This window comes from Alosa alosa, chromosome 9 (genome assembly GCF_017589495.1).
Source record: "Alosa alosa isolate M-15738 ecotype Scorff River chromosome 9, AALO_Geno_1.1, whole genome shotgun sequence".
NCBI classification, from domain to species: Eukaryota; Metazoa; Chordata; class Actinopteri; order Clupeiformes; family Clupeidae; genus Alosa; species Alosa alosa.
In genome coordinates, this window is record NC_063197.1 from 14,354,533 (window position 1) to 14,381,915 (window position 27,383).

At 44.7% G+C, this 27,383-nt stretch overlaps 1 protein-coding gene across 8 annotated transcripts; it reads left to right on the forward strand.

Moving 5' to 3' along the window:
* Positions 1-1,279: 1,279 nt before the first annotated feature.
* On the forward strand, positions 1,280-27,271 carry tcf3b (transcription factor 3b). 8 transcript variants are annotated; one of them, XM_048251548.1, is made up of 21 exons: positions 1,280-1,808; positions 4,878-4,974; positions 6,802-6,874; positions 11,303-11,373; positions 11,866-11,938; positions 12,593-12,633; positions 12,880-13,012; positions 14,223-14,269; positions 17,163-17,235; positions 17,385-17,521; positions 17,871-18,015; positions 18,169-18,227; positions 18,338-18,416; positions 18,760-18,833; positions 19,030-19,242; positions 19,884-19,995; positions 21,085-21,232; positions 21,580-21,636; positions 22,224-22,471; positions 23,226-23,380; positions 23,609-27,271. In XM_048251548.1, the coding sequence occupies exons 2-20, from the start codon at positions 4,900-4,902 to the stop codon at positions 23,369-23,371; spliced, it is 2,004 nt and encodes a 667-aa protein (XP_048107505.1). In that variant the 5' UTR covers positions 1,280-1,808; positions 4,878-4,899; the 3' UTR covers positions 23,372-23,380; positions 23,609-27,271. The 8 variants fall into 8 exon arrangements, with proteins under 8 accessions (XP_048107505.1, XP_048107506.1, XP_048107502.1 ...); XM_048251545.1 differs by having other exon boundaries at positions 1,281-1,808; positions 19,027-19,242; XM_048251547.1 differs by having other exon boundaries at positions 1,283-1,808; positions 19,027-19,242; positions 22,224-22,468.
* Positions 27,272-27,383: the final 112 nt, after the last annotated feature.

Sequence of the window (27,383 nt, forward strand, 5' to 3'; positions counted from 1 at the left end):
AAGGTATGCATAAGCCATATGTGGTTCCTCTCTGCCCCAAAGCACCATTATAACTCGCAGGACCCATGGGGCTCATTATTACAATTCACTGTGGTTTTCTGTTCACCCAAGAGAGATGAATGTTATTATTTACGATTATCACTTACGAGCTTGCTCATCTCTTTTCTCTCTTTTAAGTATAGTAGGCTACTACTAAGACACTATCTTTTAAGGTTTTAATGGCATATGTAAAAGCTTTTAAACAATATCAGTTGTTATTTTGAATGTCAAGAATGCCAGATATCATGGTTTTTACTCTCAAATATGTTGTTGTAAGATATTTTCCTGTTGCTGCCAAGAATTGAGATGTAGTTTACAATATTATGTGTGAATGCAGGGTTGGATCTAAAAAGTAATTTTAATAGAGGACAATTTTATTTATGTTGTCTGTTTATTTTTCTGTCGCCCACATGACCACCATGGGGTGAAGCACGGAGGTCCTACCTAGACATCTCTCTCTCTCTCTCTCTCTCTCTCTCTTATTCTGTTGCCGAACCTCTTCTACCCTCCCCCACTTTCTGCACTGTTATGATCCCCGGACTCTGTGATCCTGTGCACCTCTCCCTCCTCTTCCCCTCCCCAGGTCTATGAATCAGTCACAGAGCCACAAATAGATTCTCTGTTTAAGGTATATTTTACCCGGTAAAATGTGTTTGTGGAAGGGGAAGCTTTTTTAGATTGACACATAGCTTACAACTCTGACGGCAGAATTTGAATACGAATAGGATTACCCATGTGTGACAACGGCACGCTTCCTCTCTCCTTTGATTAAAAAAAGCATTCATGTATTTGAGAAATTAATCAATTCACCAACCCTTCTATCAAAGTAAGTGAGCTACTATTTCAATAATTAGCGATTGTGAAAGCCACGAAATATTTCAAGGATTCGACTGTAGAGGCAAACAAAAAGTGAAACGTGCGCTACGCGGACTGACATGCGTTAACCATGCTTTTAATGCTTGGACTTGGGGAATTCTGTTTAGATTCTCGCTGAAAGGGGAAACGTTAACCAAAGTATTAAAATGATGTCACAAGCTGTATTCAAGCCCCCTCAGCCAGCCTCACTGGCCGCTCTGCCGAAGCAAGCGTCAAGGCGGGGGCCGTCCCTATGTTCGATCAACTACTGGCTAGTTCAAGTGCCCATCAGATGTATAGCTTTTCGATTGGCCAGACCCCCATAGTTTATCTCTCCATCTCGTGCTGCTCCGGCATTATCAAAGCTCTCTTCTCTAATTTAAACATCCGCTAAAAGGTATAGTTCCCTTTATTTGTTTAGATTTTAATAATCCCTCTTAGCTAACGTCGAGAATACTGATATGATTAGCTAGTATTTAAGAACAGCGAAATATTGAATGTTAAATTTTAGCTCGTCGTGGTCTTGCTATTCTCAGCATTTGGGCGTTTGAAATTAGACACCGCTGGCTTTGAGGCCCCTCTTTCCATGCGGAAGGATACGTTGTTGCTACCAACAATGTGGATGGAGGTGGTTAAGATGTCTACTAGAAGAATGAAATCGCTACAATTGTAACAACAAAAAGGAAGTCGTGAGTCTGGCAACTGGAGACTGTTTATAGTCGAACGGGCTACATTGTTTTATCACGCGGATTGCCTATCGAAGCAAGGTCGTGGAGCAATAGAAGACTTCTTGCAGCGCTTCCCAATGCTTTTCGGACGCAGAGGTTGAAATTCTCCCCAAGTTTTATGTGTTTTCCCTGCGAGATTCAGCTTTTCTTTTTCTCTGTTGGATGTCAGACGTTTGAAAAAGAAAGGTAAAACTATCCTGTTGCTGTCAAATGATAGTTAATAAATATTTTATCACGTTATATGGTAATGATAAAGTTAAGTATGTGGGCTATTGTTGAAGGTTTCACTTATTCTGCCTCAATAACTCAAGTTTGGGGATGCGTGCCTATGAGAGTGGGGGATGTGAAGTTTTTGTATGGTGGCAGAGAAGGTGGTGAGTCCAGCCTAGTGGTGTTGTTGAGGTGGTCTCTGCGCCAAGCCTACCATGAGGGAAACCACTCCTTTGTTCGCTGTTAAGATATGGATTGGAAATGAAATGTTGGAGTTGTACTTTTTTTAGAGTCGACATTTGAAACGAATGTTGGAATTTTGTACAGCTTTTGGGTGTGAGTTTTAAAACATCCAACGCACTGCATTCGTATCTTTTGGATTATGAATTCGGTCACAGTTAAACGTTAGCCTACATTTTTACAAATGCGCCGTAAAGTCGCAGCCTAAGTTTTGATGAATGTCGAAGTAGTCATATGCTAGAGCAAGTGGCGGATAGCTCTATTTTACATTAGCATAACGTTAAGTAGTACAACCAAAATACTGACTTTGTTGCGTATTTGGCAGGAAATTCCTTATGGCCCCCAACCCCCACAATCTCCTCCTCTTTCCTCAATTGCAGTCTCTGGAGTGAAAGTTGGATATTTTTACGAGGTTGTGTTTAATACCTTGAAAAGTGTTGAAGTCAACACCGGTTCAGTTAGTACCCAACCAATGCCACATAATATATAATATAAGATACAATTTGTTCTAGGCGCACAGCTTCACTTTACAGTTACACAGGTGCTAACCTTCAAAATGTGTTGATTTGGAAATTTGTCAGTTGCTATGTTAAGATATGCATGATTTAGATGCTAGCATTTAGGATACTGGAAATGTCTTTTGTAGACTTCTGACATATTGGCTGAAATTATAAGTGTAGATAATTGAATGACTCCTACAATATGAATTAAATGTTTAACATCAATCCACTCGCGAAAGCAGGTCCGGCCCTTGCCAAATATGTAATGGCAATAGTGTGTAGGGACATTTGTACACAGTTGTAGCCTACAATTAGGCTGATGGAGTTAAAAAATAATCAGGGTTTTAATGTCGTAATTACGCTCAGGTCAAAACATTTCATGTTACAGCTATATGGCAGCCTACATCCCGTTGACGAGGAGCAACAGTTGCGCTTGTTCTTCTAATGAAATGGGTTGACCGTTCCTTGTACTTTATTATTTGTCCACACTTCTGTGTTGCATGATTCATAGATGTTTATTTGATGTGTTTATTTGGCAGATAAAGGTCGGTCGGTGTTATTTTAAGAAAAGGTCTGCGTTAACACTAGGCTACTACAAATAAGCGAACACATTCCTTGAATTGAATAAAATCTCCATCACAACGACCTTAACTGGACAGCTTACGCTTAGTGTCAATCATTTTCGTTAGCCTGTATGATATGCCTCTGTATAAATATTAGCCTACCAACTAATCTATTGGTCCAAGACATTTGTCATTATAGTGTAGTCGTGGCCTGTACGCAGACCATTGACAAAATGATATCCTTTTGACAGATTGGTATCCTACTAGGCCTCGTGTATTAGCCTAATTCAGACATGTTCAGCGATCCTAAACATTGACCACACTTCACTTTTGATAACCGTAGATTACCGTCTATTGTCATTCAGTTGGTCTTAATCGTTAGAATGGCGCACCTTGTGGGGTTTTGTTATTGTTGAATTACGAAGTGGATTCTTATTCAGTCTGAAAACCTTCGCAATTGGTATAGGCATAGCTAAAGAGCTCATCTGTGATATCCGGAAAGGATCTGACCCCTGGATTGCCGTTGGCATCTCGAGAACCAGAGAAAGTGCCTCCTCATTAATTAAGATAGCTATGAATATGATTTAATCATGCTTTTATTTAGTTCAAACTCAACCTATTGTGAGTTTATTCAAGCTTTGGAATTGTGGAAAATGCTAAACCACCTGTTGACATCTGGTATTTTCTTTGTGGTATCCTCACCAGTAATGAGCAGGGCTTTAAAAAAAAACTCATACCTTGTGTTTCGTGGCACATGCCAGTCTAATTAAATTGTATTATGGTGTGCGGCTGGCAAGATGCCATGTGTTTTATTGAGTCCTTGTAAAAATCCTTGTTATTGAACAAATGTGATTGTGTTGCCGCTTGGTCCCTCAGTCATTTCTGTCTGTTCAGATACAAATCTGTATGATATTGGCTAGTATAGATCAGAGGTATTGTCATTTCTTGACCACTGGATGCTACAGAAACGGTGATAAATACATATTCACCTGTCATTGCTTTAAAATGTTGTATTACTGATGCATATGTGTGGTAATACAGCACACATCAGAATTTGTATGCTTAACAGTAAAGCTAACATATCTGCTACTGTTGACATTACCATGCTGGTTTGGCTCGCATGGAGGTATGTATACCTCAGCAAGCATCACATATGGCATGCTGGAGATGACTGTGCATTTACAAGGATTCGGATAAGAATACCTATGCCTAAATATGTTATCTCCATTTTGTGGTTTTACAGTGATATGTTTTTGTTGTTTTGACTTACAGGACATATAATTTGTAGCATGAAGCATCAAGGATCTTTTTTCTTTACCAGTTGGTGTGCTTTTGTGACCATGAGGGCCAAGTTCCAGCACACTCTTTGTTTGACATGGCCTGAAGAGTAGCAGTGGGTGACATCTGAGCTCATAGAACTTTAAGAACTACTGAGCATTGGTTAGCCATCACTTGCTGAAGCCGCAATACACTTGTCTTTAGTGTAGAATGTTACTTAAGTCAGTCAGTGCAGTTGTTCTTTGTGACATGATCACATGGTTGACTGTTGCACAGTTTTCACCAGTCTTTGTTGAGGCACTGCAGACTAGGAGAGGGAAAAAAAGAGAAACAAATCCCCCTCCCTTGGTAAGAAGAAAGGCCTATCTACCAATGTTTGTTGTTCCAGAGCTTTGGCCTTGGGCCTCTGCTCTGCTTCGTTCCGTGTAGTCAGTTTACCCCATATGTGAATCTCTCTCTCGTAGGGTTTTTTAAGCACAGAGGGGCATGAACGAGCAGCAGCAGAGAATGGCTGCAGTGGAAACAGACAAGGAACTCAACGACCTCCTGGATTTCAGTGCGGTAAGAGAGAGTGGGGGAAGGGTGTAGGACCAGGGCTCGAGTGCTGTCGGGAGGTGGGTGGGTGGGTTAGGAAGGAGGGAGGGAGGGAGGGAGGGGGTGAGGGAGGGAGGGAAGGCCAGCTTTGGGAGAAGAGAAAAGTGAGGGCTCTGAACCGTCCATAATGATCTTTGCCAAAAAAAGAGAGGAGGAGAGAGGTGAGAAAAAAAAAAAAATCAGTCAGCTCCCCCCAAACCCCACTCCACCACCCCTTGCACAGTGCCATTGACAAGTTTTGCTTGCGCAAGCTTTTGAGCAAATCCATTGGGAATACCCCCCAAACACTTCCCACAAGTTCAACCGACCTTGTCTGTAGCAAATTCTAGGCTGCGAGTCCATGTCTTCAAAACAATGACCGTCTTTTGCCCAAAAGGTACAGGTCATCCTGCATTGTTCCCCGAATGGCACCGCATCACATCACAAATTTGGCTGGGTTGGCAGTTGTGCATGTGGAGAGAGAGACTGGGCACTGAGGGAAGGGGGCAGCTTCTCTCAGCTGATCCATCCCTGGTCCCGCCCTCCACCCTCCTCAATGTGGGAACGCCGCTCTCTCCCGCAACTATGTTGGGCACGGTGGCTGGGTATCTCTGGCATCGTGGCTTGCAGTGGGAAAAAAGGAGGCTGCTGCACAGATAGAGCGATAATCTCTGTTTTCACTGAGTGGCCTGCTCTGGCCTAATTGATTGTTATGGAAAATTGCCATCTTCGGTGATGGCAAGGCTATGAATCCTAATTATGAAAATACTTGTAATCAGGCTTGCCAACCAAAATGAATTACAATCTCACAACTAATTACAACTTGCTGGTATTCAATCTGTCCGCGTCTCTCCTTTCGCTCCTGTAATTATTTATGCCTTATGGAACATGGTGACCAGAGCACCTTGAAGCTTTGCTTGACAGAGAAGTATTCAAAGCACATGATCAGCATTCAAATGGCATGCAAAGGGAATCTTTCTCTCTCTCTCTCTCTCCTTTTTTTTGACTAATCAAAAGCGGTGGGGAGAACAGGACATGTCCGTTGCCCCCAAGAGGGCAAAACCCCCGTGTATTCTCACTAGGTCGTTCAGTGTACTGAGGAGAACAAGCCTCCATGTGGGTTTTTAAATCAGGCTTGGACAAATTTTCATGCCGTCCTACATGTCTGTCTGTGTGCTTAAGGAGGCGACAGATTGTTAAAACGTTTATTCTTCATGTTCCTCTCAGAGAATGAACAAAAATGTTTGAACCAATTTGGGATGACTATCTGTACTAATGGAGTTTGTAGGGGTTTTTTTCTAGTTGCCTTCCATAGTGCTGTTTTCCAGAACATAAGAGATTAATGGAAAACATCAATTCTTTCACAATGTGTGCCAGTGTAATGAATATAATTGAAACTTAATGTGTGAAATCTCAAACATAATTAGCATTTGAAGGAGAAATGTATAAAAGAATTATCTTAAATGAACATAGTAATTTGCCTCCAAATGAGACACTTGTTTCACTCTGTCTAACTGTTGTGGCAGATACTATATTATGCAAGCTTTTTTTGACAGTCTTCACTGACAAGGCGCATAAACACTTCTCCCAGAGCTCCAAGAGGTGATATGTTGTGAACATTCGCAAACTCGTGTAAAGAGCCTCCAATTTCTCACTGCTTCATAGGTAGCAGGACAGTGATCATCAACGTAGTCGTCTGGTGTCACCACCACCATAGTTCATCATTACTGCTCCCTGTAACACGAGAAACCACAAATAAAAAAGCTGGTGCGATGACCCCTGCTAACCGCCCCACCCTGTCTTTCTCTCCCGTAGATGTTCGCACCCCCGGTGGCCAATGGAAAGAACAGACCAATTACACTCGCCAGCAGTCAGTTTAGTGGCTCAGGTAAGTCCGCAGACCTACTCCCTTAAAAAAAACGACCTTAAGAGTGACCGTTGCATCATTCTGGTCACCTGCTTCATTTGTTCTGATCTGCACCAGTGGGATTGTAAAAAAAAAAAAGGTGCTTTTGAGCTGAATGCACCTTTGGTGTTAACAAGTTGTAGCTGTGGGAATGAGAAGTCCCATGTCCTTCACGGTTGTGTCCAAATGGGGAGTGGGAATACCGCCGCTCTCGTGAGGGCTTTACTTCCTAGCCCAGGGACTTGTGGGCAGCCCAGCCCCAGCGCTGGTTACTTTGATCTGGCTGCTTTGCAGTCAGAGAAGGACGGGGCAGGCTGTTGCATGTCTCTCGAATATTTTTTTTTTCTTCTTTTTTTCCTTCCCTGCTCTCTCTCCTCCCTCCTTCTTCTTCGTCTCTCTCCTCTTTTTATGCATCCAAAATGGCACAGCAAAGTTGAGGCTCGAGGCCGTTTCGCTTCCTTTGAACATTTTGTGCAGCTGACAACACCTCTCCGTCCACAGCCCTGGAATTTGGTCTATGAACACAGGGTACGTGGACAAGACCTGGAATGAAATATGAGTGGGCGTGAGCTGAACAGACTAGCCTTGCCCCCAGTGGGATGTCCACTCTGAGTACTGAATGAACGTGGAGTTATATCGTCATTGTACTCAACAAACTAAAGCGGAACACAAGTTGCATATCTCACGTGATTGGAAGCCTGTTTGCTTGCTGTGTACTGATTTTAAAATGACTCGGTCTGACCAAGCCAATAGGATAGCCTTGTCTCATGCATTGCTGTTTTTAGGAACTGTTGTTGACATGGTCCCTAGAAGAAATGATCTCGGAAGGGTACACTGGGATTTTATTGTCTGTTTTGTTAGGAGCGTGAGGACAGGTCCGCGTAATCATGGTCTCCCCTTTCGCATTTGTGAATGAGTTTGAAGGCCGGCACAAGTCACTGTTAGTAGAAGGAGCAATTCAATTAGAAGCACAATTGCTTACCACCTCCTGGAAAGATTTCATTTTGCGCTCTCTTAATCCCATTGTTGTTGACCTGTATTATTTGAAGGTGTGAAATTTACACCCTAATTTCTTGGCATGCTCCCTGGAATACCATTCAGGGCTTGCATTTGGGGAGCACTGACACACACACACACACACACACACACACACACACACACACACAAACAACACACAAAGGCTTATGAACTTAAAAAGGGAGCCCCCTCCACTTGGAGTGTGAAACACTCCTCCCCCTACACAACAGAGCCCCCTCTCCCCCTACTGACCAGCAGGAAACGGCTCGCCCCTGAAACAATGGCCCCCCGATGCCCTTGTCCTCTCAGCCGCCACTCGCAGGCCCAGCATGCGTCCAGGCCGCCGTGTGGGAAGACACTGAGCACGAGCGTCAGCTACCCAGCCTCAGCTGGCGAAGGCTCAGCTGAGACCCCACAGCAAGGGCAGGCCCAGAATATCTCGACGTGTCTCGTGAAATGAAATGAAACTGGCTTCTTGGATGTTGGACTTGTTGCAGATTATTTGTTGTTAGGTTAAGTGTTAGTCCGTATAGGATTTATATTGATGAATATTGGTTTGGCCTAAATTTGGATGATGTGGATTTCCTCTTGAAAGGGGAAAGACATGGAACTCTGAGGGGAAGTACATAACATGTATTTCTTGCCCTGTAATGTTCAAAAAGAGAGAAAGAACTAGTTATATCGGAGAAGTTTAAAGCAAAGTGGGTCACAGGAAAGAAAAGTGATGTCAGACATGGAGGGAAGGCGGGGGCAAGCAAAAATCTGGCCTCTGCCGGTGATGTCACAGCCCATCCATTAGGAGGTGTAACAGTGCGGGAACTAGGCCTGGCCCCCGAGATTCACTGGCCTGTACTACAGCGGCCTTCCAGTCTGCATCTGTCCCAGACAAAAGTACTCAGAGGGGTGCTAATTGTGTTTAGCGTTGCTTCAACCCTCCCTACCTCGACCACCCCCCAGATCCACCCTCCGCCCCCACTGCCTCACTCCGCTCTGGGGCTGGGAGCGAGAGCATTAGGGGCTGAGGGCAGCGGCGGGAGCTGGAGTTTGGGTTTGTGGAGCTGGGAGCTGCGCGGGAGCTCTCACACCGTGATTGCTTTGCCAGGCGTCCCCTCGCTCACCTCCGCAGCTGCCGTTCCTGTCACCCGCTGAGGATAGGCCCATTTCCCCACCATCACACCTCTCGCTCCCCCTCACACACTCACACACTCACACACACATACAGTCACACAGTCACACTCCCAGACACATACTCTCTAAAGAGACTCAACACCTTCTGGATGACCTGGCATCCTTTGTCTTGTTTTTAATAATAAGCGCTCCAGCTTGAGCATCAGAGTTCAGAGCTGTGGCTTTTTTTTTTTTTTTCAGTTTGTCATGTATGACAGGAATGACTGCAGCTTTTTGGAGAAATATTTCTGTCTTTTTAAGAATGTGCCTTGACTTTTGTTGGGGTGCAGCTAATGATTATTTTCATAGTAGATTATTTCCTCAATTAATCGATAAAATCAGAGAATCTGGAGGTATTTTCATTTAAAAATGACACAAACCCATTGTTGTTGGCAAGTCATTTGACAGTAGTTAATTAATTGTTGCAGCCATATTTTCTATACATGCTGATATGGCCACAGTTATGTTTAAAGGTGCAGATAAATAGACCATCCTGATTTTAACTCCCATGATCTTTTTAATCTGTTAGCCTATATAAATTAATTGTAATCAGTGGCTGTGAATAGTTCATGGCTGGCTGCAGATTGCTAGTTGTATTTTTCCCCTTCTTAAACATGAAAGCACATATTACCAATTAATAATGCATGCACTAACACAGGGTCTCGGGGAGTTTTGTTGACCTGAAAGCAAGGATTGATGCATTAGTGCGACCAAAGCTTAATTACAAGCCTGTCACCCTAAACAACACGTGTTGTTCTCAGTCATACACCATAAGTCTTTTCAGCGAAGCAGCACTACCCTGTTCTTACAGTAATTTAACCCACTCTCTTCTACCGATAAGCTCTAGGTGAGCAGTCAAACACAGCAGAGTAAAATCCCCATTGACAGATTTTCTTGTTTTGCCTGTGCTGCGTCGTAGCCGTCCTGGTTTCTTGACAGAGCGACACAGAATGACGGTCCCCGACAGGCGGTGCGACTTTATACGTGACTTAAATGCCTTTTGATGAAGGGCCTCCTCAAAGAGCCCGGCGCATCCTTTTTCCTTTTATCTGCCCCTGTCTCCGGTTTCAAATGCTGAGACGACCGTGGCCCAATAGCGGGATTAACGTATCGGAACGAGCATCTAGAATTTAAGCAAGGATCATATTGAATGGCCGAAGCCAGTCAGATAGTCTGATGCCCTGAGCTGAGCCCTGCCGTATTTGTCATAGTCAAAGTGTGTGTGTGTGTGTGTTTGCTCTTGCAGAGATGTGGCCTCTCATTTCTCTGACAATAACTCAGTAAAGCCGAGAGCTTCCTCTACCACCCCCCACCCCCCCTCGCATCTCGCCGTGTTGCTGGAGGAGGCTCTATAGATCACCGCTGTCAGGGCGCATGTCGCCTGCCTGCTCTGCTCGACTAGCGTCATCACTCACTCTCTCTCATTCTCTCACACACACACACACACACTTCTCAGCCGCCTCACATTCTGGAGACCACAACGAACGAATGAACGAACCAACCAACTACCCCCCTCCTCTCTCTCTCCTCCGCCTTGTCCCCTCACACATTTTTAATTAGACCCCCTCCCCCCCTCCAAAAAAACTAAAGGAGTTTATGAATATTCATAGACCGTCCACATTAATATGCACAATTATGCAAATCAGGATGCAATTAAGCTGTGTGTCTCTGGAGAGCTTTGGTAGCATTAACGCGTAAGACAGGAGAGAAGGGAATGGGTTATTAGGAGTTTCTGCTCCACCAGTCTTAAAAACGCTCACATTCTCTGCCATGATCTTTGGTGGGGTGGGGGAGACGGACATAAATAAATAAATAAATAAATAATGAAAAGATGGAACATGTTTTGGCAAGTTGATTGACATGAATGCGATTTGGCAGGAACTGCACAGCATTTGTCTCATGTAGGCAACAGGGGCTAAGTGGATGGATGGCGTTTAATCGGAGCCAGCGCTGAATCTCCACTTGATTTGCACTTTCTCGGGATGCCGGACCGATCCAGTGTCCTCTGATAGGCTTGGGACGTCGGTGCCTTGCAAAATGACTTGTGTATTGGTTTCAAACCCCCAGCCTCAGATACATAATAATGACTGTGTGTGTGACTGAGCGAGCAAAGCATGGCTGTGTGTGGATTATGGAATTTTCCTGACTGGTTCCAGAAATGATGGCTAGTACTGTCAGAGAGGTTTTTTCCTCATATTGTGTGTGTTTTTGTGTTGTGTGTTTCAGGTATAGATGAGCGCAGCAATTCTGGTTCCTGGGGTCCAGGAGAGCAGAGCCCCTCCTTCAGTCAGGGACGGGTGAGTGACCTGGAGAGCCAGAAGCTCTTCTCACTTTTCATCCATAACCTCATCAAGGAAGACTACACTTTGTCCAGTCCTCCTACCTCAATAGAGTATAAGCTAATGTCTTAAAACAAGACAAGATGTTAGTCGCAGAATCCAAGCTCCGAAGTCCCATCATAGTAAGATGCCTGATAGCTTTGAGAAGCTAATAGTTCTGTGAATGTCACTTGGCACAGCAAATTAGAGCCCTACAGTCCTTCCTCTTTACCATAGAGATGTATTTGTGTATTAGCCCTGTCTTTGTGGGCAAGCAAACTGAAGTGTCCTTTCATATGTGTGCTGTGTAGGTTTTGTTCTCAGAAATGAGTATCATGGGAGTTGTATTTTTAGTGCACAGAGCTCACTACTTCTTCTCACTTCTCTCTGTCTCACTTCTCCTCTTGCTTTCTTGCCATCCTCTCTCATTTGCTCTCTCTCTCTCTTTCTCTCTCTCTCTCCATCTCTCAGGGCTATGGAGATGGTTCCCACTACAGCGAGCATGACGGGCTCTCCTCCCCCTTCCTCAGCTCAGGGATTGCCGGTGGGTTTATCGGGCTGTGTGTGGGGGAATCACATGCCTATGAGGTCACAGGCAGCTCGTCATGAGAATCTCTCTCTCTGCCCTGGGAGATGCTGGAATTCAGCAGCTCCATGGACAGACAGCACTGGAAATACTTACTAGTGGAAGCATGCATCGAGCAGAGGCAACTGTGCATGCGCCTGTGTGTGTGTGTGCGCATGAATGAAAGAAAGGTTGTGTGTGTGTGTGTGTGTGTAAGTGTGCAAAGAAATGAGATGGTTTGTGTGTGTAAAGGAAAGGGAAGCTATCTGTGTCACTATGGGTGTGTGTGTGGGGGGTGAGCATTTATGTCTGTGTGGGACGTAGGGCATGTTAAGGGCATTGAAGCAGAGAGCCTCCCCTGGGTTGGGCCTGGCCGACAGCTTCTCAGCAGCTGAGCCGAGAGCCTGGAGGTGGGGAGCTTCACACTCCTATAACCCCACTCCCATAGACCCGCTCTTGCTTCCACGCCTGCCTGGTTTTCACTTTCAGGCCTATTCTCACACACACGAAAATGCAACTTAGCCATGTAATTGTTTCATCACCTGTAGTGTTTCAGTACATATTGTGTGTACTTCAGTTAACCTCAGTTTGCCAGTGAACCCTTTTCTAACCCTTTATCTCTTTATTTAACAGGAAAGAATGAAAGAGTACCATACAGCTCATTTGGGGGACAGGTAAGACCATAAGATTTGCTCTACACTTACAGTAGTAGTTCATCATTATGAACATTTGCATTTAGAGGTAAGAGTACTGTTGGCCCTCTGTAGAATGTTTCAAAATGCCTAATACTACTTAAAATTGGTTGAAAACCCTTTCATGTGATTTTGGTAGCAAGTGTCTTGTGTTTTTAATTGGATGCTTGCATTTCTCCAACGCTCAATGTTCTATTGTGTTTCGTTCTTGTGCTTGTTTTTGTGCAGCCAGGGTTCCTTCCCAGTGACATAGCCATGCCAAGTCCGGACGCCATGTCCCCCTCCGGCCTCAAGTCGGGCTCCCAGTTCTACCAGTCATATCCCAACAACCTCCGCAGGCGGCCCTCAGATGGGAGCATGGGTACGATACACATGTGCTGCTGTGTCTCGCTCTTAATGTATAGACCCTTTCAACAGCATAAACAAACGTGTGTTTCTCAAGGCACTCGGTGGCACAGAAAACAACATTGCGCTAATGGTAACTTGGGGACAAGCAAAAATAATAAAAAATACTGTTTTAAAGTCAACATTTTGTAGAACATTAAGCTAATTAATTTTTATTTCGAAGTATCTGCATCGGTTTTGAACGTTTCAACTTGAAACCCTCAAGGAACAGATTGAGGGTCTATATGTTGCATATTTACACAAAGCCTAGATTTGAAGTCACTGGCCTATATGTTTACATTTGACCATATCCTATAGAGATTTGAACCCTTGCCATAGAAGTTCCTCAACACGTTAGGTTAGCTGTATCGACAGCCAGAGGAAAGTTGTGTGGAGTGTTTTCTCAATCAGGGTTCCCACGGGTCATGGAATTTCTGGAATATCATGACATTTTGGAAAGTCTATTCCAGACATAGAAGGCCTGGGGGCAAAGTCATGGAATATCAGGGAATTTTGTTGTAGCAGTTTAACATTTACTTGCCAAAATGCAAATATATTTCATTGGTGTATATCTGGTTATTAGCTTTACTGCTTGCTTGTGTTTAGTCCAACATTGTTTATTCAATGCCCATTTATAAATCTCAAAAAAGTAAAAGATTCCTGAATACTACGCGACTGTTCTGAAATCTTTGGTCAGTACAGTATATTGTACCCTTTATTATATAGCAGGTCATGGAAATAATTTTTTTTGTTAGGGAAAGTCATGGAATATTACATTTCACTTGGAGTGGGAACCCTGATCATTGTTCTAGTGCAGAATACTATGTGCTTTTCAAGCTTCACATTGGCTTTACTGATTTGTTTTTAATATATAGGCTATAGGCTAATTAGCTGTCACTTCCTTACCCTCACCAAACATATAACCTGGGCCATTTGAGCTTTCTTTTTAACAGACGTTTGTGATGGCCCACCCCAGCTCCATGCCCCCGCGCAACCCTTTATTGTTTAGTCGGACTCGTAACATTGTGTAAATGGTTTTGTTAATTTCGAGGGATGCGTTTTTGCGTTTGACTCCGAGCGATGTGTAAACTTAACGCCAGGATGCCGCTGATGATGCAAATGAGGATTCTTTCAGTAAACGTCTTTTGTAACCCCCCCCCCTCCTCCATTTCCCCATTCCCAAACAGACTCCCAGCCCAAGAAGATGCGGAAACCCCCAGGCTTGCCTTCCTCGGTAAGTATCCTCCCATCCTCTCTGCTCCTGTCTCCAGTGCACTGGCAGCTAGCATGCTCATTGCTCACCGCGTTCAGCTCCACTAGTTGGGTGACAAGGGGCCCACTGCAAACATGCCGCAAGCCTTGACAGCTGTAGGTTGAACCGTATGCAAGTGTGTATGTTCTTTTGTTTTTCAGGGTTTTTTTTGTGAAATGTAGTACTAAGTTCATGAATCACTCTACACAGAATGGCATCTGCCAGGCAATTATAGACCCCCAGGTTTATGTCTTCCAATTAGCAATTGCTGAAAAGGTCTTATTCAGGGAGGGTCATAAAATTGTCGTAAGAAAGTCATGTAAACACGGTCCATATTGTCCATATTTCTCTGAGCTATTCTAGCAGTGCAATTACACAGGCTGGTGGATCTCTAGAGAGAGGGAAGTAAAGGTAGTTTGTGTTGATGTTGTGGTAGATGGGAAATTGGGTGGGGGAATTGTTTGGTGTCAGCTGTGGATCAGGCATTTATGTCTGGAGACGTGGTCTTAGTCACCCCACACACACACACACACACACACACACCACTACCCTCGTCTTACCACATGATGCCCCCCAACCCCACTGAGGTGACCCACTTGTGAGTTGGTGTTCCTGAGGCCTCTTAGCCTGTCCCTAAGCTCAGATTAATGACTGGCCCTGGTCCTCCGCCCCTTCCCACCCCCGCTCCTGCTCTTCCTCAGCCGGATCTGCATGGCGACATCCTCCAGCAAACAGTCTCTCTCTCTCTCTCTCTCTCTCTCTCTCTCTCTCTCTCTCTCTCTCTCTCTCTCTCTCTCTCTCTGTCTCTCTCTCTGTCTCTGTCCACCGCTCTTCTCCCCACCCCCCCGCACCATGTTACTTCTCTCTCTGCCAACCTACCCCACCCCCCTGGATGGACCGACCGCTCTCCTGCTCAGTGTAGTAGATTTCCAAAGCTTATCCTGTATTATGCTTCTTCTCATGGTGGATGTATGACTTGATTGGTGTCTCCTTTTCATCCTCTGAATAAAGTTCATCCCTATTTTGGGGTAATTTCCCAAAGATCCCTCTTCCTCTCTAGAAAATTGCTAGTTTCAAGCAGTTTCCATTTTTTTCCACTTTTTTTTTTTTTTTTTTTTTTTTTTTTTTTTTTTTTTTTCCAACTGCAGCTTTTCAGCAGAATTAGTTGTGAAGATTGAACTACTCTGTGGAAGGTCGACTATTGTTGGAGCTTTTTGTACGCCTCCTACAAAAAACAATGGTCCTCCCACTCTTCTCGAGTCAGATCCATCTCCATTTAAGAAGCATAATAAAGAATCTTTTTTTCCCTTCTCCCCTTCACAGTTTTGTATCCTCATCCTTTTCTAGTTCTTCATCTCCCACAGAATCATCAGCCAGTTTATTTTTTTTTCTTCCTCCTCCTCCTTTCCCTTCCTTTACAGAGAACATCTCCCACCCCCTCCTCTCCTCTCCTCTCTCCTTGCTTCCCACCCCCTCCTCTCCTCTCCTCTCCTCTCTCCTCTCGCCTCGCCTCCCACCCCCTCCTCTCCTCTCTCCTCTCCTCTCGCCTCGCCTCCCACCCCCTTCTCTCCTCTCTTCTCTCCTCTCCTCTCCTCTCTCCTCGCCTCCCACCCCTTCTCTCCTCTCTCCTCTCCTCTCTCCTCTCCTCTCTCCTCGCCTCCCAGCCCCTCCACCCCTCCGCTTCACTCTCTTCTGCCCAGCTGCCTGTGGAGTTGGACCTGGTCCAGGAACAGGCAGATGGCTCTGTAATTAGAAGTGCATCTCTCCATTCCCTTTCCACTTCTCCCTGTTAAATCAAATTACAGAAAAAAAACGCAGTTTGCTGGATTTGCATTCTCTGCTGCTGCTGTAGTTGCCCCCCCCCCCAACTTCCCTCCCCAAACCAACACACACACACACACACACACACACTCCCATAGACATGCCAAAATGGTGAGTGATGGGCTCTCATGTCAGGAAGCTTGGGTCTTCACATGCCTTCTCCTCGTCCCCCGACCAGCTTTTTCAGCTCTCTCGGCACAGGCTGAAAGGCCCCCGCATTCAGCCCCATTTTTATAAAGCATTTATTTATTATGCTCTCCTAATAGCTAGCCATTGAGTGAAATGGTTCATTTTAGCTGTTAATCGCCGAGCCTCGTGCTGAATGAAGCAGACGACCTGGAATCGACCCCGGGACCCTTCTGCGTGCTGAAATAGTTTCTTGATGAGCTTCAGGCTCCCCTCTTTGTGAGTTGTACAGAAATGAGAGATGGAGGGGAAAAGGGGGTGGGGGCAGGGGGACAAGCTGGAAAAAAAGCAGCCTCTTCCAGGAGGAGGCTGGACAGTGGTCAGTGCCTTGGCAGAGGCAGCTTCAGTAGGGGTGTTAGGAGCTGGTGCTCAGAGCAGCAGGTAGCCTGGCGGGACTGGGCCAGGTCCGCGGCAGCTCTGGGCCGGAGGCGGCAGCCCTGTTGGGTAGCGGTGTGGCGCCGCTCTCCCTTGGCACCTGGGCGAGGGGAGAGGAAGCGCTCGCTGCGTGCTGAGATTTCGGTGGCGCGTTTCCCAGCATGGCACGGCCACCGCACGTTTTTTTTCTCTCTCTTCTCCCTTTTGCATGGATGGATTATGGTGTGCCACTGAAAAGCAGGACTGGTGGGGGCGGTGGTGGCACAGACCCCTACCCACCCTACCCACTGGCGTGAACAGGAGGCAGAAATATGGTGTCCACTTCCCAATATAGCTTCAGATCTCCCCTCTCTCACACAGCTTACATTTAGCTGCTTATAAAGCATATTAGGACTGACTCAATTCTAATAGAGTCCGTAATAAGACCGATCAACACAGATTGACTGTTTTAGAGGTCACCATGTAATAGCGTTTGTTATGCTATTCCTATCAGGTATATGCCTCTACATCAGGAGAGGAGTACAGTCGAGATGGAGCAGTATACCCTGGCTCCTTCTACATGCAAGGTTGGTATGCATTCCTTTATTTATGTTTTTATTTCTGGTCATATGTAATTCAAATCCTAGCACTACCCTGTCTATGCTTGAGGAAATGACTTACTCTCGTGTGTGTGTGTGTGTGTGTGTGTGTGTCCGTCCGTTTTCTCTGTTGACAGAGGGCCTTCACCCCTCCCCTGACCTGTGGTCCTCTTCCGGAGCCCTTGGCCAGCCGGGCTACTCGGCCATGCTGGGCAACTCCTCACACATCAGCCAGTCAGGCTCCTTCTCGGTCATCAACCCCCAGGACAGAATGGTGAGTATGGAACGTGAGGCAAATCCCCTCCACCCCACGCCCCGACCCCCCTCCCCCTGTCACTCTTTTTTTTCCTTCTCCCCCTCAATCATGCCTCTGCCCACTCGGTGGGGTGTTGGTTACCATACAGTCATACAGCTGCGCTAATTATAGGTTTGAGTGGAGATGTGACGCACAGGTTGTGTAATCTGAATCAGGTTGCTGACGTGAAGAGGTCTAACCTGTGTGTGTGTGTGTGTGTGTGTGTGTGTGTGTGTCTTCTCTCTTGCTCTCGTTCCCCCTCATCCTTTCTCCCTTTCTGCTACTCCTCGTCCTCGTCCTCCTCCTCTTCCTCGTTCTCGTCCTGCAGAAGCGGCAGCCCCTGCCCCTGTCCCCGCAGAACTACCCTCTCCATGGCACTGACGTCAACGGCAGCCTGCCCTCCAGCTTCCACTCCAGCTCCGGAGGCTTCAACCACACGGCCTCCAACAACGGCGCCGCCGACAACATCATGGGTACGAGACGCCCCTTACTGTCGCTAGCATAACAATTGCTGTGTTTCTGCTCTGAAACACATGTTCGACCTCAATGTTTGTCTTAATTCGGTCACCTGTGTGTGTGTGTAAAAGGATTGAGCTGATAATAGTTTGTTGTGTATCCCACCACAGCCAATCGAAGCACCACAACAAACAGCTCAGGGGATGAGATTGGGAAAGCTCTCGCCTCAGTGAGTAAAAAAAGACAACACAATGGCCTTTTGCACTATTCACGTGTTCTTGTTAATATTTTTGTTCAACTTGTCCTCCTGTTCAATTTCACTTTTGTTGCACACTGCAGATTTACCCATCAGACCACAACAGCAACAACTTCCCTTCAACGCCTTCCACTCCTGTCGGCTCCCCACAAGGCATCGCAGGTACAGCCCCCTTCCTAGGCCTGAGAGACGGGGTCTTTAGCAACTAACTGCTGTTGTATGGTTGCAGACATGCCACAAGATGTGGTAGATTATCAGTGGTGAATTTGCAAATGATGAAGTGCTGGAAAGATGGTGCTGCTTCATGTGGAAGCAGAGTTGTTATGAGTCTTGAGAAATCCACAAGAACAGAGCCGTATAATATACGGCTCTGCACAAGAAGGCGTTAGAGCACCACCTACTGTTCAGGATGAGGTATAACATGCTCAGGGCTGTGTAAGCTGTAAAAAACTTTGACTTTGAACGGCCCTGCATATTTCACACGTTATTTTTCTCTCTCATGCAGGTGCATCACAGTGGCCAAGACCCAGTGGTCAGACCGCCTTGTCGCCAAACTATGAAGGAGGACTGCACGCCCTGGTACTCTTTCAGCATGCACTTTCATTTCCTCTTCTTTCTAAAATGCGCCAACCCTCTTGCTGTTCCCTCATGACCATTCATTCCACGTCTTTCAAAACGTGTTCAAAAAAGGGAGAAAAAAAATCACAACTGACATGCCCCCCTCTCTATCTATCTCTCTATCTCTCTTTCTATCTCTCTATCTCCTCTGCAGCAGAACAAAATGGAGGACCGTCTTGACGAGGCCATCCATGTGCTCCGCAGCCATGCAGTAGGCCAGGGCCCAGGTGGCCCAGGTCACACGGGGGGTCACTCAGACTTGCACAGCCTGGTCAGTGCTGTCAGCGCGCTGCAGAACGGAGCTCTGGGGGGACTCGCGCAGGCCTTCTCCGGCGCCGGCCTGGGACTCGGCAACCGGCACCCTGCCATGGTGAGCCCCGGAGGTCCACTTCTGCCCCATCCACTGGCACTGGGAAGCAGCTACCGCACAGTCTGCAGAAGAGAGTAGAGTTTACATGAACAAAGAGGGCAGACCCCTCAGAATCTTGCAATGAGTGATGACAAATGAATGGAGATTAGGAAGTCCAGCTGCAATTTCGTACATTTTGGCAACAACAACCATGTCTAATCCACTCAAGACCCTTGTGTGATCACAACTTTGTGATCCCACAGGAAATTTAAATGCGATTTCTGAGGAGTCGCGTAACAAATTCCATCTCTTTTGGCAGCATGAATGACAACAAATCTTCACAAGATCCTGGAGGGACTGAGAAAAAGACAAAGTAGATGTAAACAGAGCAGGAGTAGGGCCCTACTGTACTCTACTACACTTCATAGACCGTTGTTGACTTGTTATGTGAATTTGTAAAGTTTTGTTTATTTTGACCTAGCAGTACAAAAACTCATTGCACAAAGAGGATGTTTTAATAGCATGTGGCTATTTGTGTGTTTTGTCACTACTGTCTGTACACCTTAATACTAACATACAGGTATGGCACTTTAAAGAGCTGCACAGTGTGCTGCTTTCGCTGCTTTGTGTGGTAACACGTCTCTGGCCTTCTTCCCTGTCAGTCTGGAGGGCACCATGAAGAGCCCACAGGCCTGCCTCCCAGCAACCCCCTACTGCACGGCCACCATGCCCCCGGGACCACACAGCCTGGAGGACAACCAGAGGGCTTTACCAGTGAGTGTCTCTGTCTCTGTCTCTGTCTCTCCTACTGTCCTCTATCTCTCCTCCATCTCTCTCTCTGCCAGTGGTCCACAGATCTGCAAGAGGTTTATAGATTACTAATTAACAATTTATAGTTAATAGAACTACAAAAAAACTAATATTATAAATGGACTAAATAGAATTGAAGGAGATAGTTGTGAAAGAAGGAGGAGGAGAGACGGGAAGTGCAAAGTAGGCGTGTTTGGTTGGGTTGTTAAGAAATGTTAGGAGAGGAGGTACTCTTGGAAGGGTTGGTTATTCCAGAGTTCTCGCTAGGGCAAGAGAACCATGGTCTGTACTAAGAGCTGGGTGGTGTGTTGGATTTGCCACAGCCTGATTTTTTTCTTACATTGAATAGTGTGAGGCGACATTACCGGGCAACAGGGGGAACGTGGTCAGAAGTCTGCTGGTCATCAATCATTACACCCAAGTTTCTTGTATAGGGGTCTATTTTGCCGGGAGAGACGGAGAGGGACATGTAGTAGGACCGGCTAAGGGCGCAAGAAAGCCTCAAATATGTAGCGGAGGAGACAGGTTGTGACTGCACAGTTCAGAGAACTGATTACTGATGTGTAATGTGAATAGAATAATAACAATAAATGTATACAAATTGTGACTGTATGGAAAAATGAATTGGTTAAAAGTCTTTTTGAAGCCATCACTAGAATGAGGAGCATTAGGTAAATATTTCCACCAATGAAGAATCTCAGAAAAAAAGAGTCTTGACTGTGACCTCTTAGTGTTTATGTAAGGCCTGTAATAGCAGATGCTCATTAGAGGACTGCAGTGGGTGAGGGGAGATGTACAGGTAGAGTTGGATCATGGGAGTAAAATAGAAAAGTGCAGATTTTACATTTTTATTTACATTGGCCTCCTATAGCAGCCAGAATTATGCAACTATGTATATAACTATGTATTGTTTTTATATATTAAGTTTTGTGTCGAACTCTTTCTGTCTTTTCTATGTGTCCACTCTTTCTGTCTTTTCTATGTGTCCACGCTATCTTTCTATTTTTCCTCTCTCTCTCTCTCTGTCTCTGTCTCTGTCTCTCTCTCTCTCAGATCTGCCAGGAAGCGGAGCCCGCTCCACCCACTCCTCCAGCAGCTCGGACATCAAGCGAGAGGACAAGGAAGACGACGAGAACTCATCCATAGCAGACAAGTCTGAGGATGAGAAGAAGGACAGCAAAGCTTCCCGCAATCGATCACGGTACAGTCATTTGCATTTTGACATTATATACTAGAATTTGCCCAAAGGGTGCACATGTTTCTGGTAAGCTTGATTTTTGATGGGAGAATGAGGGAAAATGTCTGCTAAATGCTACTAAAACTGGATTTCGGAATGCATCCAAGCAATTGATGAAGTAGAGTTGTTAAGTACTTCTAGGTGTAGATTCGGTTAGCTAAATTACTATTGTGTGTCCTATAATGTGTCTGAGTTAGCGTGTTATCAAGTGGAGTTTTGTCAGTGGCCAGCCATTACCAATCTTGGCAAGTTCCCAGGCGTCCTGTCCTCCCAGCTCTCATCCTCCTCCCCAACTGTGATATTATTTTCAGAAGGGAGGCGTTTACCCTCCAGATGCTCTCAGGTGTTTTGTCAGACGCGGGAGACGAGTAAGTTACCCCACCTGCGTGAGAATGTGCTCATGTCCTAACCGCTCCCCCTTCCCTCCCAGGAAAGCCCATTGTACACATGTCATTTGTCTGACCTTACATTTACCTGGGGAGACCTTGAATTCAAACTAGAAAATACCACCCTTGAACACTGAGCACATAGTCACTGATCATAAGAACGTAGTTTAAGTAAAAAAAAGCTCCTCACTTTGAGAAAAAAAAAAAAAGGTTCAAAATGAACTAAGCTCCAAATATGGAAATTTTAATGAAAAAGAAAAAAACATGGTCTAAGATAAATATCTACCAGAAGCAAGCTTGTGTCAGGATCTCTCTCTTGCATTTATTGTGGTTTTGCAATGGAACTCTTTTGCTTAAACGCAAGGTGGATGCATTTGGAAAATGCTGCCATTTCAATGCAACACACACTCACATCTAAACATCTCACAGAAAATGTCATTTTGTGCATGACTGACTATTTTGTTTATCAAGATTCCTTATCACCAAAGATTTAAGCCAACCATTATACACTCGGAAGATTCAACGTTTCACTTGTTCACACGCAAGTGTCTTCTTTGCTCCCTTTACAGCCAAGACAAAGACGATGAGGAAGATGACGAGGACCTTCCGCCCGAGTTGAAGATGGAGCGCGAGAAGGAGCGGCGGGTGGCCAACAACGCGCGCGAGCGTCTGCGTGTGCGCGACATCAACGAGGCCTTCAAGGAGCTGGGCCGCATGTGCCAGCTGCACCTCAACAACGACAAACCTCAGACCAAACTGCTCATACTCCACCAGGCCGTCAACGTCATCCTCAACCTGGAGCAACAAGTCCGAGGTAGTGACTCTAGTGCCATAAAGCTAGCTTCTACAGAAGACCTATCTGTTTATTCAAATAGAAATAGTTAGTCTATCTTTGGGGGAAGCTGTGGGGTGTAAGTGGCGTCATCCCTATGTATTACAAGCAGGTCCAAGTACCCTTGGGGACCTGAGTTCAGTTCCGACCAGCTCGCGTCTCCAGATCTCAGACTAAATTCTCTCTCCCTCTTGCTCCCTGTCAGTCAACTATTCTATTTTAAAGGCAAAAAACCCCCCTAAAATATATACTTTTAAAGGCTAGCTTCTACAAAAGGCATGTTTGTTCACCAAAAGGGAAATGTTCAATCTCTCTGGTGTTTATAAATCCTTGAATTTTGCCAATATTTTGGCTTAAGTAGTGCCTGCATGGAACTCAAAATGGATGTATATTTTAAGTCACGGTCGAGTAGTACTTCATGCCTATATCTTTGATCATGGTGATGTGTCATTTGGCACATACATACATCTAAAGTCATGACCTCACTGTTAGACGTTGGTACTTGGCATTGTAACAATCTGATTGTACAGGGACTGACATTGTATGTCCAGCCTGCTCTGAGAGTTGCTTTGGATAAATATAAGCAACATGTGTAGGCAACAAAAGCTACCCCCCCCCCTTCATGTTTGTCTCAGATGTACTCTGCACGTCTGGACCAAGGAAATAAGCTCTCATTGTCAGCTCTGACATGATGATAATCCCTAATCATAATCAAATCATCCCGTCTTTCTATCCCCAGAGCGCAACCTGAACCCTAAAGCCGCGTGCCTGAAGCGCAGGGAGGAAGAGAAGGTGTCCGGTGTGGTAGGGGAGTCTCCCATGCAGCTCTCGGGAGCGCACCCTGGCCTGGGCGGAGAAGGACACAACCCAGTCAGCCACATGTAGAAAACTCAGGTGAGTCCAGTCCAATCCACGGGCGCCATCCCTGTCCACCGCCACAGCATTTATAGGATGTGTAAGAAATCTTAGGATAACTTCAGACTGGGAGTTTTACAATGTTTTGTCACGGTCAAAGACAGAGACATATTGGTTTTGTTTGATGCACTTTGCTTTAATTTTGTAAGTGCTCTTTTTATGTGGGGTTAGCAGCAGCAGTAATTGTTTTCTGTCTTCACTCAACAGATCTGATGGAATTTCCATGGCTCTCAGAAGACGTGGCCTTTCCCTACTCTTCCATCGGCCCCATCATCGTGTGTGTGTGTGTGTGTGTGTGTGCGTGCGTGCACACGTGTGTGTGTATGTGTGTGTGCATGTGTACGTGTGTGTATAGAAAAACTGGGGTAAATGTGCATTGCCCATGAAATTTACAAGGTGCACGTACACATACACACAGACCCGTTTCGTCTACACACACACACCTACTGCCAAAACTGACACAGCCTATTTGCCACACTCCTGACCATCACTACCAGCGCAAATGTGAAGAACATTTCTCTTGTATACTCGTTTCTTTTCTTCATTTTGTATGCTCTTTATTTTGTATGCTCATGTGTTTTTTGGCTTCCACATTAGGATGGAGCACTGGAGTAGTTGTCCTTTTTCCACAAAAGGCAATATTTTCACTGCCGAGAGGTACTCTGAATGAGACACCTAACAAAAAAAAGTCAAAATTTAATCAAGGATTTGTGCCTACTTATGTTTTATATATATATGAGACATTGAAGCAAATTGCTTTCATGTGTGGAACAAATTTTGTTTAGCAATTGCTCGTGTGATGAGCAAGTTTATGTAGTGCGTCATTCCCAACCTGAAGGTACAGTCTTACTTGTGTTGTGTAACCAAACGCATATGACACGAGAGGGACCTCAGCAGTGCTGGAGGCTATGATCGTCTCGGAAACGGCCGCAAGCGACGTGTCATAGGGGTCGTGCGAGGGTTACCCAGCGCAGAGATGAGGGTAAACTGGCTAGCTTGCTTGTAAGCTGTCAAAGCAGAAGATTGAAGTGTCCATCCACAGTGAAAAAGAAAATAACGAGTGCAACAGACTTCATTGCTTCATTTGGGTTAAGATCCCATTAACCTGAAGTCAAGGGCACAGTGTTAAGTGTGAAATAGCAGTGCAGGGTTTTCCCAGCACAAGCATGGTTTCAGTCACCTCATCCCGTATACTCACCCTTGCCGTCGACTTGGATGATCGGGCCCTTGACTTAGATGATCATATCACAAAGCTCTGTGTTTGGCATTGGATCAACTCTCATCTGGTCGACTGAGCTGTTATTTCTTTGCCTTCTCGCTGGCTGCCACCTGGTGGAGAAGTTGCCTCTCAGTTGTCTTACCCTTTCTCTCTCTCTCTCTCTCGCTCTCTCTCTTTCTCCCTCTTATTCTCTCACCCATATGACTGTATGTCTGTGTATGAGTCGTGTCAATTCCTGCCCGATATGGTTGGTTTGTATAGCTGCTTGGCTAGTGATTGAGGTTAGGTCCCAGTGCAAAAGCTGAATTCTCAGCATTGCTCTTTGAGTACTGCATTCAGCAGGCCCTATATTTCTGTTGACATAAATTTCATAAACTTCAGGAGGTGGGGACAGGTGCAGGACATTTCACCATGACCCTTGCTTTTGCGTAGTTGCAAATCCTGAATGAATTGGAAGGTCTTTAGGCTTAACATTAGAGGAGGAGGCTGCATTGCAATTGTGGTGTTTTTTTTTCTGGGTTTAATTCCACACAATGCATTCATAACGCTATGGATGTTGGCTCAACATTCAGGAAGCAAGATTGAATATATAGGCCTATATGAATATATAAGAAAGTATATTTTTGTTAGACTATACATTGTAGATTTTTACATAAATGACAATATTAGTTTGAAAATGAAGAATATATCATAGAGGCAAGGAAGAAGAGTGTATCACAAAGAAAATTAAATGACATACCCAAAAGGCTGCAAATCAAATCAGTCAGTCAGTCATCTTTTTTTCTAATGAGGGAGAGAGGGAAAGATGTAGTTTAAGCAAGCACACTGGCTCAACCACAGAAACAGGGTTGTTCCCATTTCAAGGGGATGGTCACAACTGTCCAAGGGAGCTGAAGAGCCATGCAAAGAACTAAACTGCAAAATTCGACACATCACATTTCAATTTCTCTTGGTGTGGGAAATGTTGAGACAAAAGCAATGCCACTGTCTGCAACTAAATCCATTGGAGATCAAAGTGTTCTTATGGACGGGTGGTGTAGCTACTAAAAGGCAATGCCTGCCCTCTGGACTTTGCCTTGCTCATACAATTATGCAACTGGTTTTGAATGTACCATTCAAATATAGATTGCCCTTATTTTCTTTTTTTTGTTTTGTTTTTTATTTATTTCAAGGTTGTTGTAGTTTTGTCTGCAGCATTCCTAGGAGATGACACCGATGGGGAACTTTGGTATTCCTGTACAGTTAAAGTCGGTGGGAAATTTCTGTGGAAATTAGGTGGTACAACAGTGTTATCTGTGGCAATTGTTATGCTCCTTATATGGAATGCCACAGACTTGCGCTATAGTCTTTGTGTTGCAAACAAAACATATCACATCACCATTTTTGAAGTGGGAAGGGAGGGAAAGAGGGGAAATCTTTCAATATTAAGAGTGGCCTTTTCATTCTCAAGACGAAACTGGTCGTATTTGGAGAGTGAAGACTTACCAGTGCCTAAACTTAAAATTTTCTTTCAGTGCGTAAAACATTTTCCCTCTCTATTTTAACAGCATAACATTGTATGTGTTGCTGTCATAAGAGGTACATCCCAATGTTTTTTTTTTTTTTTTTTTTCCCCATGACATTCTTTTGGGGGAAATATGAAATGGAATAATTTACATTTTTCAATGTATCTAATGAAACATTTAACATGTGTAAATGTCTTTTTTTAAGTTTGGTATGATCTTTTACCTATGTCAATGCTGTGGGGGAAATCTGTCAGGTTTGGTTTATTTTGTTAACCCCCACTTTTCTTTATCCCCACTTTGTTTTTCTTCTTTTTCTACTTTGTCATTTCTATGCCTCTTGACACTACTGGGTTGCAAAACCTGAGGTTTCAGTCTTTAGCTCTTTGTTCTGTGAAGCACCTCAGAATGTAAAACTTTGATGGTAGAAGGGGCCTCTTTTTCTTTTTAAAAAAATCACCTGAACTGGAGCTCTTTTATACTATACTGTCAGCAAAATTCCTCCTTTAAATCCGTAGAATAGGCTTTTGAGTCTGCAAAGATGTAATTTTGTCTTTTTTTTTTGGAAATATTCTTATGACGTCTGCTTTGACACTGTCCACATTTTCAGCATCTCTGTAAGTCAGAGCTTTGAGTGGCGTTGATAGTATCCGATTGTACGAGGCAATGTTTTGCATTTCACTTCGAGATTTGTTAATTTTCTATCACGAGGTGATACTCGTTGAGGGTGATTGCAGTTTGTCCCTATAAATGGACTGAATCATATTCACAGAAGTTGAATAATAAAATGTACTAAGTGTAAGTATGCTAAGGTCCTGGGCTGGAGTGAGAATGAGTGGTCTTGCATCTCCATCACAGTACCTTTCAGAACCAGGCATCTTACATCTGCAGTACGGACATGAACAATACTGCTGTTGTGTCTTCAGAGTGCCTCCAGTTTAGGTCTTTTTTTGTTATCATTTTGTTTTATATATAAATATATATATAAAGTAGGTATTGAGAACTGTCGTGTATATAACAGTAATGTAGCAATAAATGTGCCATTTTTAATGACAGAAATATACCTTTTTTCAATGTCCGGCTTTGAATCTTGTATACTTCAAAAAAGAATAAAATCAATTGAAGCGTTGTAATAAAAGTTTTATCATAGCTTTATTGCATTTATTGTCTCTGCATACTCACTTCAAGTCAAAAATGAGCCATAATTACCCACATACCTGATGAAAGGTGATGGTAGGCCCACCACCCGTGGAGGTTAACA

What these genes read in the sequence shown, in the direction of transcription:
- tcf3b (XM_048251545.1), top strand. Translation starts at nt 4,900, where the DNA reads ATGAACGAGCAGCAGCAGAGAATGGCTGCAGTGGAAACAGACAAGGAA. An exon ending in GCCCTCAGATGGGAGCATGG is followed by an intron (nt 13,013 to 14,222) that starts GTACGATACACA and finishes ATTCCCAAACAG; the next exon opens with ACTCCCAGCCCAAGAAGATG. An exon ending in GCTTCCCGCAATCGATCACG is followed by an intron (nt 21,233 to 21,579) that starts GTACAGTCATTT and finishes TATTATTTTCAG; the next exon opens with AAGGGAGGCGTTTACCCTCC.